Source organism: Malus sylvestris, chromosome 13 (assembly GCF_916048215.2).
Source record: "Malus sylvestris chromosome 13, drMalSylv7.2, whole genome shotgun sequence".
Lineage (NCBI taxonomy): Eukaryota > Viridiplantae > Streptophyta > Magnoliopsida > Rosales > Rosaceae > Malus > Malus sylvestris.
In genome coordinates this window covers 7,034,623-7,050,664 of record NC_062272.1, presented here as the reverse complement: position 1 = coordinate 7,050,664, position 16,042 = coordinate 7,034,623, and the positions used below count along the sequence as shown (strand labels likewise).

The window sequence follows — 16,042 nt, the reverse complement described above, 5'->3', positions numbered from 1 at the left end:
TAGTGAAGGCCATGTGTTCTTGGTCCGGAGGGTTCATGAGGATTTGGTTGTATCCTGAGTAAGCATCCATGAAGCTCAGGAGTTCACACCCTGCTGTAGAGTCTATAAGTCTGTCTATGAGAAGAAGAGGAAAGCTATCCTTCAGGCATCCTTTGTTTAGGTCGATGTAATCGACACACATTGTCCACAAGACCTTTTGGAGCATAAGACTTTCATTGGTCGGATTCTTCTTAACAAGGACAACATTTGCTACCTTCGAGTTTTTCAACTTCTAATTTCATTGCCTCGTACCGTTCGGCGTCATAGGATCTTCGCTTCTATCTCACTGGCTTGGTCTTAGGGTCAATAATTAAGCGATGACATATTATATCAGGAGAGATGCCTGGCATGTCCTCGTATGACTAGGCGAAGACCTCAGTGTTCTCTTGCAAAAAAGAGATCAATGCCAACCGAATAGGTGGTGACAAGATGGTACCAATCTTCACCATGCGATCCAGATAATCTTTTGAGATAGAGACTTTCTCCAACTTTTCAGCGGGTTGTGCTTGCTAGGTGAAAGAGTCATCTCGAGGATCGTCGGGTTGACTGTTGCCACCGTGAAGATCCAAGTTGGCTTCGTCTGGGCTGGTATTTATGACTTGGTCATGTATAGAAAGGGTTTCCTTGGGCACATGCAGGTGTTGTTGCTTGACTAAAGTGTTGTAACATGATCGTGCACTAAGTTGATATCCTCTGATGTAACCATTGCCATAGGGGATTGGAAATTTCATCAACATATGTGTGGATACCATGGCCTTGAGATCATTGATGCCTGTGCGTCTGAAGATGACATTGTATGTCGTTGGGCAATCAACCACCAGGAAGTTAGTGGTAATAGTAGCTGTGTAAGGGCTGTACCAATAGTGAAAGGTAAGTGTATGCTCCCTAAAGGTTGCACGATATCACCTGATAAGCTTATCAGAGGGGAAATCAAGTGGTCGAGCAAATGTTCAGCTACATTAAATACCCTGAAAGCTTCAACAAACATGATATTGACCGAAACCCCCATGTCTACCAGAATTCGTCGTACTTCAAAGTTGGCTATGTGAGCTTCCACGATCAGTTGGTCGTTGTGAGGGTAGATGATACCTCTTTCTTCCTCAGGGTAGAAACATATTGGATCCCCGTTAAGCTTTTGATGCTTACCTCCCCTGATGTCTTCCATATGAAAAACTTGGTGGCCAAACCTTAAAGCTTGTTCACTATTTTTCATGGCCCAGTTGGAAGATTTAGATATGGGTGTGCCACCATTTATGGAATATATCACATTTACCTAGCGTTGGTTACGGTTACCCTCTTGGAGGGTGAAGGAGGAATTGATCAATTTTTCCTTCACATGTCAAAGCTTCAATATGATCACGAAGGGTGATACACTTTGTTTGTACCATACTTGACCAATCCCGAAACTACTGAGCACCGGTCAACGTTATACTGTCAAGGACCCAGAAGAGTTTCCCTTCAACCAGGAGGCCAATCACAGTGCGACACGTGTCAACATCAGAAGCCAATCACAACATGACACGTGTCAATGTCAGAACAAAACTAGAAACTCTCTTCTATAAATAGGGATCATTCTCCCATAATAATCTTTAATGTCATTTTGTACTAAACTATTCACTAGAACTCACAAAAGGAGAGCTTGAACTTATGTATTTGTGTAAACCCTTCACAATCAATGAGAACTCATCTACTCCGTGGACGTAGACAATCTGGGTGAACCATATACATCTTGTGTTTGTTTCCCTGTCCCTATTCATTTACGTACTTATCTTCACTAGTGATCGAAGCAACCAAGCGAAGGTCACAAACCTGACACTTTCTGTTGTACCAAAGTCCTCGCTGATTTTATGCATCAACATTTGGCGCCGTCTGTGGGAAACGACATTTATTCCCACTCTCTTCAGCTTTATCAAGCTGGTTTCCACCGCTTATACACTTTCTTTTGGCCAAGCATCTCTCTTCGACATGGGGAGCGAAAGAAGCCATAACACACAGAATGACACCCGCCTTGGACCTAGTATGAAGCAACAAAGGCAGGAAGGAAATAGAGTTACTCTTCAAGCTAAAGTCGATGAGCTAGAGGTTCAGAATAACAAGATAGCAATGAAGAATGAGGTCCTCCAGGAACAATATGAAAAACTTTTCGAGATGCTTCACGGGGCTAGGCATGCTCAAACACACAAGCTTGTCGCCCCTGTTGAGGTCAACAATCATCTGAATGCCCCCAACACGGAGGGTCACCGATATCCAACACGGACATCCCTGATAGAGATTGAGTTACACATCAGTGTGATAATCAACATGAGACTTCTCTCAACCCAGCTGTTTCAACCCGAAACAGAAGAAGTAAAGGAAAACACCTCTTCACAGAGGGAGTGGAAGGATCAAAAGCCGTCTATCGCGATTGTCGAGACTTCCTAAAGCAACGTCGAGAGAATCTCATCCACATAAGCTCGAAGATCAATGACCCAAGATTTTCTGAAAGACTCAGTCCTCTTCCACGACCCAGGCCAGCAACCAATCTAGGGAATGGGCAACAAGTCCCAGAAGAACATGAAGGTACAGAGGACTCGGAAATATTCCGACATACTCACTCTAGGAGTCAGTGTGGCGAGTCCAAGGAAAAATCACGCTATCTTGATCAAACTTTCCTACTTACAAGAGGCGATGGGGACTTACAGAAGAAAACTTCAGTGGTGCACGACTTCACTCAGGACCCCCTTGTCTTACAGCTCCTGGAGGAAGTAAACAAGTTGAAGGTTGAACGTCAAGCCGAGATACTTGACTGGAACCAACCCAGGCCTGGCCCCCTCATAAGAAGGATCCTCAACACCCCATCCAAGCAAAGACAAAGCAGAAGCTTGGCTTACAACTCGATACTGGAAAGGAAGACCCGATTGAACACCTTAACCTCTTTGAGTCCACCATGGTATACCGGAGACACACCGATGAAGAACGATGCCTTCTCTTCCCCTATACCCTCTCTGGCGGAGCTTTAAACTGGTATAGCCATCTTCCACCCGAGACGGTAGACTCATTTGAAGAGTTGAGGAAGCTGTTTGTCTCTCAACACATCTTCCAGACTGATCGCTTGCATTCCGTAGATGACTTGTACATTATTCGCCAGAAGCCGGACGAGTCATTACAAAAGTATGCTGACCGCTTCAGCCATGAGTATTCTCGCTGCGCTGAGGCAGATGACAAGACCGTCCTCAAGGCCTTCACGGCAAGCTTACATGATTGTTTATTCAAGTACATGATCAACGTCAACACTTGAAAGACTTACTCTGAGGTTATGGCACAAGCTTACAACCATGCCTCCGTCGAGGCAAAGACATATCAAGGGAAACCCCCTACAGTCACCCCTTATCAGCAAGTAGGGAGTGGGGGCCAGATCCAACCGAATGAAAAGACCTCAACCTTCTAGATGGTAGCAGCACACCCCCTGCCTCATTTAATACTTCGCCAAGTCAGCAGACATATCAATCCCAGGGCAAAAGGAAAGATTTCCATCATCACCAATCTTATTTTAATAAAAAGAATAAGGGGCACTATCGCGATAACTCAGGATATCATCACAATAACGCCCGTCTCCAGGCAATCAATGCGGTAGGCCAATCACGTGTCAAGACAGGCCCTACCCCGAGGTATAAGACATACACACCTTTGAACGCTACATGCGCGGCCATCTACCCCAGTATAGCTCACCTGATACCAAAGCCAAAGACAAGACAACCAGATTACAAGTCCACGAAGAACACGGGCGTGTTTTGTTGCTACCACGAGTATAATGGCCATGATGGTGAGAAGTGCATCATCCTCCGTGATCATATTGAAGCTTTGGCACGTGAAGGAAAAATTGATCAGTTCCTCCTTCACCATCCAAGGGATAACCGTAACCAACGCCAGGTGAATGTGATATACTCCATAAGCGGCAGCACACCCATGTCTGAATCTTCAAATAGGGCCATGAAAAACAGTGAACGAACTTTGAGACATGGCCATCAAGTGTTTCACGTGGAAGACATCAGGGGAGGCAAGTATCAAAAACCTAACTGGGATCCAATATGTTTCTACCCTGAGGAAGAAAGAGGTATCATCTACCCTCATAACGACCCGCTGATCGTAAAGGCTCACATAGCAAATTTTGATGTGAAACGAATCCTGATAGACACAGGTGCTTCAGTCAATATCATGTTTGCTGAAGCTTTCAAGGCATTTAATGTAGCTGAACACTTGCTTAATCGCTCGATTTCTCCTCTGATAAGCTTCTCTAGCGATATCGTACAACATTTAGGGAGTATACATTTACCCCTCACCATTGGTACAGGCCCCTACACAGCTATTTTTACCACTAACTTCCTAGTGGTCAATTGCCCGACGGCATACAATGTCATCTTTGGGCGCACATGCATCAATGACCTCAAGGCCATGGTATCCACACATATGTTGTTGATGAAGTTTCCGACCCCTTTCGGCAATGGATACATCAGGGGAGATCAACTTAGTGCTCGATCATGTTACAACACTTCAGTTAAGCAACAACACCTGCCTGTCCCCAAGGAGACCCTCTCTATACATAACCAAGTAGTAAAGACCAGTCCAGATGAAGCCAACTCGGATCTTCATGATGGCAACAGTCAACCCGACGACCCTCGAGATGACTCCTTCACCCAGCAAGCACAACCCGCTGAAGAGTTAGAAAATGTCTCTATCTCCAAAGACCATCCAAATCGCATGGTGAAGATTGGCACCACTTTGTCACCACCCCTTCGGTTGTCGCTGATCTCCTTTTTGCAAGAGAACACCGAGGTCTTCACTTGGTCATATAAAGATATGCCGAGCATTTCTCCCGATATCATCTGTCACCACTTAAGTATTGATCCTAAGACCAAACCAGTAAAACAGAAACGAAGATCTTATGATGTTGAACGATACGAGGCGATGAAAGCAGAAGTTGAAAAACTCAAGGACATAAGCTTCGTCCGTGAAGTCAATTACCTAACATGGGTAGCAAATGTTGTCATTGTTAAGAAAAATCCGACCAAGGAAAGTCTCCTGCTTCAAAAGGTCTTGTGTAGTATGTGTGTCGACTACACCGACCTAAACAAAGGATACCCGAAGGATAGTTTCCCTCTTCCTCTCATTGATAGACTTATAGACTCTACCGCAGGGTGTGAGCTCTTGAGCTTTATGGACGCTTATTCAGGATACAACCAAATCCTCATGAACCCCTCAGACCAAGAACACACGGCCTTCACTACTGACAGGGGACTATATTGCTATAAAGTTATGCCTTTCGGCTTAAAGAATGCAGGAGTAACTTATCAGAGACTGGTTAATTCAATGTTCGTCGAACAGATTGGGAAGAGCATGGAAGTTTACGTTGATGATATGCTAGTCAAGAGCAAACATGCTGACCAACACATCACCAACCTATATGAAACTTTCACCATTCTAAAGAGGTATCAAATGAGGTTGAACCCCAACAAATGTGCCTTCGGCGTGGGCTCTGGCAAATTCTTAGGCTTCATGATTAGCCAACGAGGCATTGAAGCTAACCCCGAAAAGATCAAAGCAATCTTCGATATGAAAGTGCCAGTAACTTCAAAAGACATCCAAAGCCTTACTGGCAAGGTGGCAGCCTTAACCAGATTCATCTCTAAGGCCGCAGACAGATGTGCTCATTTCTTCAAAGCACTCAAGGGAAATAAGAAGTACATATCATGGACGGAGGAATGTGCCAAGGCATTCAGGAACCTCAAATAGTACATGAGTAAAGCCCCTCTGCTCTCCAAACCAGAAGTTTGTGACACTCTCATTATCTATCTATCGGTTTCGGCTTCAGCAGTCAGTTCTGTTCTTATTCGAAAGGACAGTGGTGTCGAACGGCCCGTCTACTACGCTAGCAAGGCCCTACAAGATGGGGAGACACAATACTCCAACATTGAGAAATTAGCTTTAGCATTGGTCATGTCTGCTCGAAAACTTTGCCCTTATTTCCAAGCACAAGCCATCATCGTGCTTACCAATCACCCTCTTCGACAGATACTCCAGAGTCTTGACACGTTTGGGCGAATGATCAAATGGGCGATAGCATTGGGTGAGTTTGACATCTTCTACCAACCAAAACCGGCCGAAAAGGGTCAAGCAGTAGCATATTTCATCGCCGACTTCACATATCCTGTTGACATTACTTCTACACCTGAAGCAGTAGCTTCATTACCATCGGAAGCTCAGAAGATAGAATCAACAACCCCAGCATGGAGTCTGTATGTTGATGACTCATCCAACCAACAGGGTTACGGAGCAAGATTAGTCGTCACTACCCCCGACAAAGTGGCGATAGAATACGCTATTCGTTTCAAATTCAAGGCGTCGAACAACGAGGCTGAATACGAAGCCCTTCTAGCAGGCTTACATTTGGCCAAACACCTTGGGGTTAAACAAATTGATATCTTCAGTGACTCCTAATTAGTGGTCAACCAAGTCACGAACAACTTTGATGCTAAGGATAGCTCCATGGCAGCATATCTTGCGCAAACACGACTTTTGCTCAAGCATTTCCACTACCAGATCACCTAAGTTCCTCGAGCGGCAAACAGTCATGCAAACGCTTTGGCTCGCCTCACCTCAGCAGTGGAAGACAAAATTGGGAGAAAAATTCATGTCGAATTGTTGGCAGCACCAAACACCATGGTTGCGGAAGTGTGCAATTTACAACAAGGAGATAGTTGGATCACCCCAATTTATAAATTCCTTACTCATGGCATCCTCCCAAATGACAAAGTCCAAGCTAAGCAGATTTGATACAAGTCTGCCCGCTACCTGATCATTAATGACCAACTCTACAAGCGCAGTTTTACCCTGCCATACCTAAGATGCCTTACACCTGCGGAGGCGGAAATTGTCCTTAGGGAAATACATGAAGGAGTCTACGGAGATCATGCTGGGTATCGATCCCTAGCACACAAGACTTTTTTCCAAGGATACTATTGGCCAACACTCTACCAAGATGCCATCAGAATATCTCGCTCATGCGATAAGTGTCAACGCTACGCAACTATCCCTCACTCCCCTCCCGAGCTGCTCACTCCTATGATCAGCCCTTGGTCCTTCGCCCAATGGGGACTTGATTTGATCGGCCCAATGCCTGCAGGGAAGGGCAAGGTCCGCTATGCAATCGTTGCAGTTGACTACTTCACAAAGTGGGCTGAAGTAGAACCCTTGACAACCATTACTGAGGCAAAAATAGAAGACTTCGTATGGAAGAACATCCTCTGCAGATTCGGCATTCCCAATGCGATAGTCACGGACAATGAGCGGCAGTTCAACAACAAGAAGTTCATGATGTTCTGCTCTAAGTTCAACATCAACTTATGTTTTGCCTCTCCAGCCCATCCCCAATCTAATGGACAAGTCGAGGCTGTTAACAAAATAACCAAGCGCACTCTGAAAACTAGCTTGGACAAAGCTAAAGGTTGTTGGCCAGAATTCGTACCCCAAGTTCTTTGGTCATACCGCACTTCATATCGGACTTCCACAGGAGAAACTCCATTCTCACTTGCTTTTGGTACAGAAGCAGTTGTCCCGGTTGAGCTTGAGCAAGCAACATACCGAATCCAGAACTACATGCAGAGTGAGAACGACAAACAACTCACCCTCAACCTGGATCTAGTCGAGGAACACAGAAATCAGGCTCACCTGAGGAATGTCGCCTACAAGCAGCGCATTTCCAACTACTACGACTTAAGGGTCAAACCTTGCTCTTTCAAAGTGAGAGACTGGGTACTGAAGAAAAGATTACTCTGTGATAGGGTCCCGAGTGAATGAACACTCAGTCCTAACTGGGACGGACCGTTCGAGGTCGTCGGCATCAGCCGTCCTGGCTCCTACAAGCTCAGAAGCTCCAACGGCAAGACCCTTGGCCATCCATGGAATGCTGACCACTTGAAGTACTATTACAAATAGACTCACATTGTACAAGTGTTAAGCTACAGCCGTTCGGCATCCTATGTAACAAAGACCATTTGGTATGAATTCAATAAATAGGTGATTTAGCCAACTCGGCCCTAAACTCTTTTACATTTTGAGCAATGAAACACTCAAGTGTTGAAGCTTCAACGCAAATGTTTCCAATACAAAATAAAATCTAAGTATGTGTCAACAAGACTATACAAATGATCTATGCAAACATAGCCAAACATTCATCAATGATAGGGCAAACACTTGAAGCTTGATAATACAAACACTTGCTTGATAATGCAAACACTCATAAACATGCAAAAAAAAAATAACTCTCAGGCTTATAACATGGCACATGCCATACAAACAACAAACTAGTGCAGGTAGAGTACATGCATAAAGTGAAAGCACTTCTAGTCATCCTCATCTGAGGTTGAACCCCTGATCATATCACTCTGAGTCCTACCGCCATTTTCTGCATTTCCAAACTCATCATCACCCTGATGACTCTGCTCATCAGCACTAGCCTCATCGCCAGACTCATCTGCACTGCTAGAATAAACTGCAAGGTCGAAGGTTTCACCTTTTCGATAATGCTCATCTATTTCTTCACGGTATTTTCAAAGAACGCTTCCATCATCATAACGATCAAGGACAGCCATCCACTTCCTTTTTTCAAAGTGAACTTCCCGGGTACAGTGAGGTCTAAGAACATGGAGAAAGGCATGGGAACCCAAGAACTCCTTCACAGCAGCTTCCTTCTCAGTCGGGATACTACTCTTCAGCTCAGAAACCTCAACCAAGGCACTACCCAACTCCTCTTTAACCTTGGAAACCTCGAGCATAGTTGTCTTCAACTGTTTCTTAGTCGCCTCAAACTGTACCTTGAGTCTCAAGTTCTCACCATTCCGCCTCTTTAAACTCTCAAAATGTTGATCCTTGACTTGGATGGCCTCAGCCAAAGCTTTGCTCCTCTTCCTGGCATCATTCACAAGCTGCTTATTCTCTTTCAATTTCACCTTGCACCGCTCAGCCTCTCGCAGTCTGTCGTGATACTTAGCCATGACCTGCATGACAAGATGATCATCACTACTAAAATAATGCTAATAAAGAGGAGAAAACAAGGAAATGACAAAGTAACACTCATATATGAAGACAGCTTCAACATCCGGTCGCAATCTGATTCATCTTTAGCTAAGGGCTCTCTAAGCTCATCGAAAGTGAATCGACGCCCTGCCAGGCAATTGTTGATATACCCAAAGTCCTTTGGCCGCATGGCAACCTTCAAATCCTTCCAAGGGACACTGCCAACCTCTTCCTTATCTTTACCTTCGCTGCTAGAACTAGGATCACCTTTCTGCCCAATGTGCTCCCTAACTGGAGGAAAGATGGGATTAATAGTAGGAAGAGGAGGCAGCAATCGCCTATCTTCCCCGGTAACTATGGCAGCAGCATATCCAATGGCCTCAGCTTTAGCTTTCTTCGAGGCAGCAACCTTGAGGACTTCTTCTCGAGACTTAGTTTTAATGATTGGTCTCACTCGATGCTTGCGAGCTTCCTTATGAAACAAGATGTCTTCTGAAGGAACTAACATGGGCACTCTCCTTTTCTTGGTGCTAGTCTCCACTTTCTTGCCCACCTTCTCCACTCAACAAGAAAAATCAAAGTAAAGAATACCACATTATATATCTATAAAAAAAATTAAAAAAAAGTGAAGAACAAGGATCAAGTGAAGGATACAACTTACTCGCTCGTCTCTGGCACTCGGAAACTAAGGGCTGGAAACCGTACTTTGGAAACAAGGGTCGTAGCTTATCCAAGTGTCTATCTTCTTTGGGCACCCTCAGCACTTTCTCTACATCAGCTAGCTCATGTCCACAGAGTTTGATGGTGCCTCGTGTCACTACATGAAGAAAATCTTGAGTTTGATGGTGCCTCATGTCACTGCATGAAGAAAAATCTTAGAAGCAAGAGAAAATCACAACAATAGCAAATAATGAGAAAATGGATACATTACAACCTACAGTCTGGAAGTGAATAGGAACACGTCACTCAGGCGTGACACCCTTAGCATGCTCCCAATCATTATAAAGAAAGCACCAACGTTTCTTCCATGTGCAGTACGCCTTTCTCTTATCAAAGACAACACACTCTCTCTCGCTCCGACATGCACATTCGGCATAACCAGTACATGCTTTCACCGGGCGCATCTTATAATAGTAGCGCCACTGATGGTAGGAAGGCTTACCTAATCCACACTCCATCCAAATAATATAAAACCCGATCAAGGTATCCCAGAAACCAGGGTTGAGTTGCCCAGGTGCATAACCAATAAAAGACAGCATCCGTTGCAACCACAGATGCAAAGGTAAATTTACCCCCAAGGTCACTAATGTCTGGGTATAGAACATAACATGACCCTTGGTCGGTTCAGAAGGCAATTCTTCACAACGCACCAAACGTATTCCTACACTACGGGGGATACTACATGATCGCCTTAGGGCCTCAAGCTGCTTTTCGGTATCTAATAAGTTATTTTCTAAATGGTCCGCTATGAACTCAGAGTGAAATATGGGTATGGCGTCACAAACAATCCCCTCACCCACTAGCATGGAGGAAGAACCAATATTGGCTAAGGTTTGACAATTGTTCTGCAGTTAGTGTTTTCTTATTCATTTTTGCCCCTTCAGATGACACGGTTCACTTATTGTTTGTACCTCTTATCTGAATCTAGTTCACTTATTGAAAATTGTCATTTGCTTTTATTGCTTTGCTGTCACATTTTACATCCGGGCACCAAAAGATGGAACCAGTTATAAAAGGTTGCCAAAGTCTAGTGCTATCAAGGTTATTGATTTTGGCAGCACAGCCTATGAGCATCAAGAGCACAAATACATTGTGTCGACAAGGCACTACCGGGCACCTGAGGTTATTCTGGGTATGCTATTACTATGCTTTCTGTTATCTTGCGAATCATTTGCATTTTGAATATTTGCTATCAATTTATCTCTTAACATTCATAAGATTGTTAATATTTACAGGACTTGGATGGAGTTATCCATGTGACATATGGAGTGTTGGTTGCATCTTGGTAGAGTTGTGTTCGGTATGTCTCTGAATTATATTGGTCCATCAGTCTCCGCCAGATTTCTGGATTAGAACAAAATGTATAGAATTTCTGAGAAAAAAAGAACGAATTTCTTTACAGGGAGAAGCTTTGTTTCAGACACACGAGAACTTGGAACACCTAGCTATGATGCAACTTCTCGAGTGTCATACCGGACCACACAAGTGTCACTTGATTAATTAATTATACCATAAGAACATGAAAGCAGATAAATTAAATCAGTTGTATTCAATCGTAATCATAACAAGAAAACATGTCTTCTTTATTTTCTTAATTTTGAGAAAATTTCATTGGGACAAGGTTCTCTTAGAGATGGTGAGGGAAAGGGATTCACTTGTGTCTTCCATGTCGATATCTTTGTCCTTCATTCCATAAGGAAATTTCCAATCGAACCAGTAGAGAAGATTTTGCAAGTCCAAGGTCTACCGTTTTTGTTGCAATGTACATCTCAGGATCTTCGACCAACCTCAAACAGCTGAAACTCAAAATGTTTTTAAAATGTTGTCGAACTGAGATTCCAATCAAACCTTTGGGACAAACTCTTCGACCAGCTCCAAATGGCAGAAACTCGGGGTCCCGTGAGATTGATAAAGTTTGTGTCTTTTGTATGTTTTGATTCACTGTTTGATTAGTTTTCTAGGGATCTGAAATGAACAAGAGAAATAAGGAATGTTGCAGGTTTGTGACGGCTACATGGCTATGCAAATGCATCAGCCATATTTTGATTTATATAGAGAATGTTTGTAGGGCTTTGGTACATTGCCAACTAACAAACTTATCTCTAAATGTGCTAGGAGACAAACATGTACTATGAATTACACTTACCCTTCTCCAAATTTAATCCTAGCCCTTCATTGGGGGTTTAAATGATCTAATCTGGAGTGTACACGTGTCACTCATTTACACAAACAAAAGCTTTAAACAAAACTAGCCGTTCGAGTAAAAACCTTTGTTCTTCTTCTTCGATTATGCAGCAACTCATTACTTGGAGCTTCACTTGCTATCTTCGATCCTTGGAACCATAAGCAATTTAGGTTCCAACACTCCCCTCCAAATTGGTTATGGTTGTCATGCCAAGCAATCCCCCTCAAGTAACTGAATCTTTCCTTTGGAAGAGCTTTTGTGAAAATGTTTCCGATTTGATCTTCTGTCTTACAGTAGTGTAGCTTGATTGTATTCTCTTGTAATGCTTCTCTGATGAAATGATATCTCCTCTTTATGTGCTTTGTTCTTTGATGAAAAACTGGATTTTTAGTCATGGTGATTGATGAGGTGTCACACAGAAGTGGTGTGGCATCAACCTGCAATTCCCCAACGTCTTTGAGTATGAATCTTAGCCAGATGGCTTGAGATGTTGCCTCTGAGGCACTCACATACTCTGCCTCAGCTGTGGACAGTGCAACACTTTGTTGTTTCACTGATGCCCAAGAGAAAACCCCTGAACCAACAGTGAATGCATAACCTGATGTGCTTCTGCAATCATCTTCACTGCCACCCTAATCACTATCACAAAATCCTATTAGGATAGTTGATTTCCCCATTTCATACTTGATTCCATAGTCAAGTGTCCTTTGCACATATCTCAACACTCTCTTAGCATTTCCCATGTGAAGAACCCCAAAGAAAAGAAAAGGGCTAACATGCATATCCAGTTGCTTTGAAAACGAGTTCAGTGACCTCAAACATCAGAGGCTTAAGTGGTGTTCCAACTTATAACAAATGTTAATTAAAAACATGATCATTTCTGTTTTGTTAGAAAAGATTTAACTAATTAATACTCTACTTGTAAAGAACACTTCGACATTACAAACGAATCACTTTAGAATATATGTCAACCTGTGATTTGTAGTGTTTTATTCAATTTAAGACGAGAACAGAGTAATAGTACACATTCACACAAGGATATACAATATACAGTACAAGTGCCACATTATTAATTAACTACACCATAAGAACAAGAAACATATCAACTGAATTCTACCCAATCTTAAACCATAACAAGAAACAGGTCTTCCCCAATCCTCCGTTAATTTTTTTCTTAATTTTAAGAAAATTTCATGGGGACAAGGTTGAGAGGAGTTCTCTTAGCAACGGTGAGGGAAAGGGAGCCACTGGCTTCTTCCATGTCAAGATCTTCCTCCTTCATTCCATCAGGCAATTTCCAATCGAACCAGTAGAGAAGATTTGCTAGTCCAAGCTCCACTGTTGTCGTTCCCATATAGATTCCAGGGCAAACTCTTCGACCAGCTCCAAACGGCAAAAACTCAAAATGTTGTCCTTTGAAATCGACAGAGCTTCCCTCAAACCGTTCTGGAATAAATTTTTCGGGGTCCCTCCAAACCTCAGGGTCGCGTGCGATTGCCCAGTCATTGATATAAATTGTTGTTTTTGGTTCAATATTATAACCTTGGATTTTGCAATGGGAGATGGTTTCTCTTGGAAGGAGCATTGGAGCTGGAGGATGCAGTCTTAGGGTTTCTTTGATTACCATCTTGAGGTATTGAAGCTGATCTGTATCAGTTTCTGTGATTTTTCCTTTGTTTCCGATGCATTTTCTGACTTCTTCTTGTGCTTTCTTCATCAATTTAGGGTTCTTAGCTAGCTCTACCATCGCCCACACCATTGTTATTGTACCTGTGTCTATTCCACCTAAAAATAGATTCTGATTCACAATTGCAACATCATAGTAAGAAAAATAATTGAAAAATAAAGTAGAAAAATGATGCATAAAAAAATAATTGCAACATCATACTTTTCTCTGTGTGCATACCATGTTTACTTTTTTTTTTTTTAATTTTTTTTAATTATTTTTTTTATTGGAAAACATACCATGTTTACTTTTGTTCTTTTATTCTTGCAACAAAATGGGACATGAACTAAATTTTTTCCTTTCCTTTTTTCACAAAACTGGACAAATAATTTTTTGGGGTTATAAAAGAATAACTTTTACTGTTTTCTAAATGGGCACTAATTAAGGAGTCACTTAACACTAAAGTCTAGTTGTATTATTTTTCACCTGTATATGAGAAGTCTTAGATTCAATTATCGCCAACGCCAAATTTGAATCAAATAATTACTAGTCTATTGTGAGGCTCGGCCTACTTCCTCGCTTCCTTCCTTGTAGATAATATGGTTGCTTCAAAAAAATAAAAAGGCACCAAGGGGAAAGGGGTTCAAACTTTTGTCTGCATATAAAATAATTCTCAAACAAATAACAAATTAACACAAAATTAATAACCACAAGAGGTTATTTTAAGAGATTAATTACCAAGAGAACTGCCTTGATGTTGTTGTGACCAAGATGAGAGGCTCCAAACTCACTTTGCTCCTTCACTATCTTTAGCAGAACGTCAACTATATCTTCATGAGCTTGTTCGTCGTCAACTCTCCTCCCAGGTTTCAGATGATCATCAATCACCTGCTGGAAAAAACCATCCAACTCCTTGGAAATCCTATCGAACTCCTTGTGCAAACCGGAAGCCATATCGATAACCCACCCCATCCAAGACAGAAAGTAGTCAGCCCCGGGCATCCCTCCGAGCATGACCTCAGTATCCTGAATGAACTCATCAATATTTTTATGCTCAAATTTACTCCCTTGGAAAGTTGTCCCGTAAGCAATCCTAAAAATAATACTAGCCATGAGAGCAACCAACTTTTCGATAAGATTAACAGGAGCACCAGAAGATGAAGAGGCAGAGATTGAATTGACCATTTCATCTACTTCTTCTTCCCTGATTGACCTGTATGCAGTGGCGGATCCACAGTGGGGTCATTGGGGTCGCGCGACCCCTTGGAAGCCATGGAAGCAACCTTAGAGACCCCTTGGACTGGTGGTGCGACCCCTGGTGCGACCCCGTTCGCTGCACACCAACTGTTCGACGAAAGGTCGTCGGTCTGGGCAGGTTGGATGAAAAAGACGAAGGCGCTGTGGCGCCAGTTTGTTTTTTAAAAAAAACTAGGCAAAACGACGTCGTTTTGGCCCAGGAATTGTTTTTAAATGACCTGGCCAAAACGACGTCGTTTTGGGCCAGGTTTAAACAAAAAAAAAATGCCCAGCGTGTCCTGGGCAGGTCTGAACAAAAACAAAAATACCAAGCGTGTCCTTTCGACCTTATTTTGCACGGAGCCTTATTTTTGTGCCTTTGCTAGTGGAACCGAAAGGCTCTGCTTTTTATTTTATTTTTTCATTGTTCTTTGCAGATGTAGAGCTGGAATGTAGGATTTTGAACAAGAATTTTGGAGTAGCTGGTCGCTCTATCCTACCAAGACCCGATGAAATGACGATATGCATGCCGTTTCTGTTAAAAAAAAATTTCGCGCTGCGCGCGCTATCCTTAATGACCTCCCAAACATTATTTCCTGGATCCGCCACTGCCTGTATGACTGGACCCTCTTCACGCTGAAAAGCTCGAGCACGCATATTTTTCTTATCTCTCTCCAGTAATCGCCGCCATAGGGAGAAAAGGCCATGTCAAGATAGTTGTACGTGAGCCTGCGGGCTCCGGCCGAGGAGGGTCTGCTGCTGCAGTGGAGGTCGTTGGTTTTTAATGCGTCTTTGGTTGCTTCGGCGGAAGAGATGACGAGGGTGGGACACGGCCGAGGTGGAGGAGCATGACTGGTCCGTACTTTATGGAGAGTTGGTGGAGAGATTTGTGAGGTGGGGTGCCGAGTTGGTGCAAGTTGCCTATGAGGGGGAGCTTGGGGGGGCTTGGTGGAAAGGTCTTTTGCTGTGGGTTCTTATAGACATTTTTCCGCTTTTGGAGTAGAAGAAATAGAGGGAGAAGAAGGAGAAATGGAAGGCATATGAGCAAGGAGGTGATGATAGCCATTGGAGGTTCTATCAATGATATGTTATTATTTTTCTGGAGATTTTGTCCATCATATATAAGCTCTGGTGATCCAAATATC

The 16,042-nt window shown here is 43.0% G+C and overlaps 3 protein-coding genes and 1 pseudogene across 3 annotated transcripts in view; 2 read left to right on the top strand and 2 right to left on the bottom strand.

The window, feature by feature from the left end:
• LOC126597614 (cytochrome P450 71B26-like) overlaps positions 1-16,042 on the bottom strand; it is a 61,845-nt gene that overhangs the window by 22,812 nt on the left and 22,991 nt on the right. The window lies entirely within an intron of this gene.
• LOC126596837 (serine/threonine-protein kinase AFC1-like) lies at positions 10,576-11,396 on the top strand. Its single transcript, XM_050263493.1, has 4 exons — positions 10,576-10,579; positions 10,739-10,942; positions 11,046-11,110; positions 11,213-11,396. Exons 1-4 carry the CDS (start codon positions 10,576-10,578, stop codon positions 11,312-11,314), a joined length of 375 nt encoding a protein of 124 aa, XP_050119450.1. The 3' UTR covers positions 11,315-11,396.
• On the bottom strand, positions 12,959-16,009 carry LOC126597618 (cytochrome P450 71B26-like; annotated as a pseudogene).
• Positions 14,857-15,537, top strand: LOC126597628 (uncharacterized). The gene is made up of 2 exons (XM_050264437.1): positions 14,857-15,036; positions 15,335-15,537. Exons 1-2 carry the CDS (start codon positions 14,934-14,936, stop codon positions 15,535-15,537), a joined length of 306 nt encoding a protein of 101 aa, XP_050120394.1. The 5' UTR covers positions 14,857-14,933.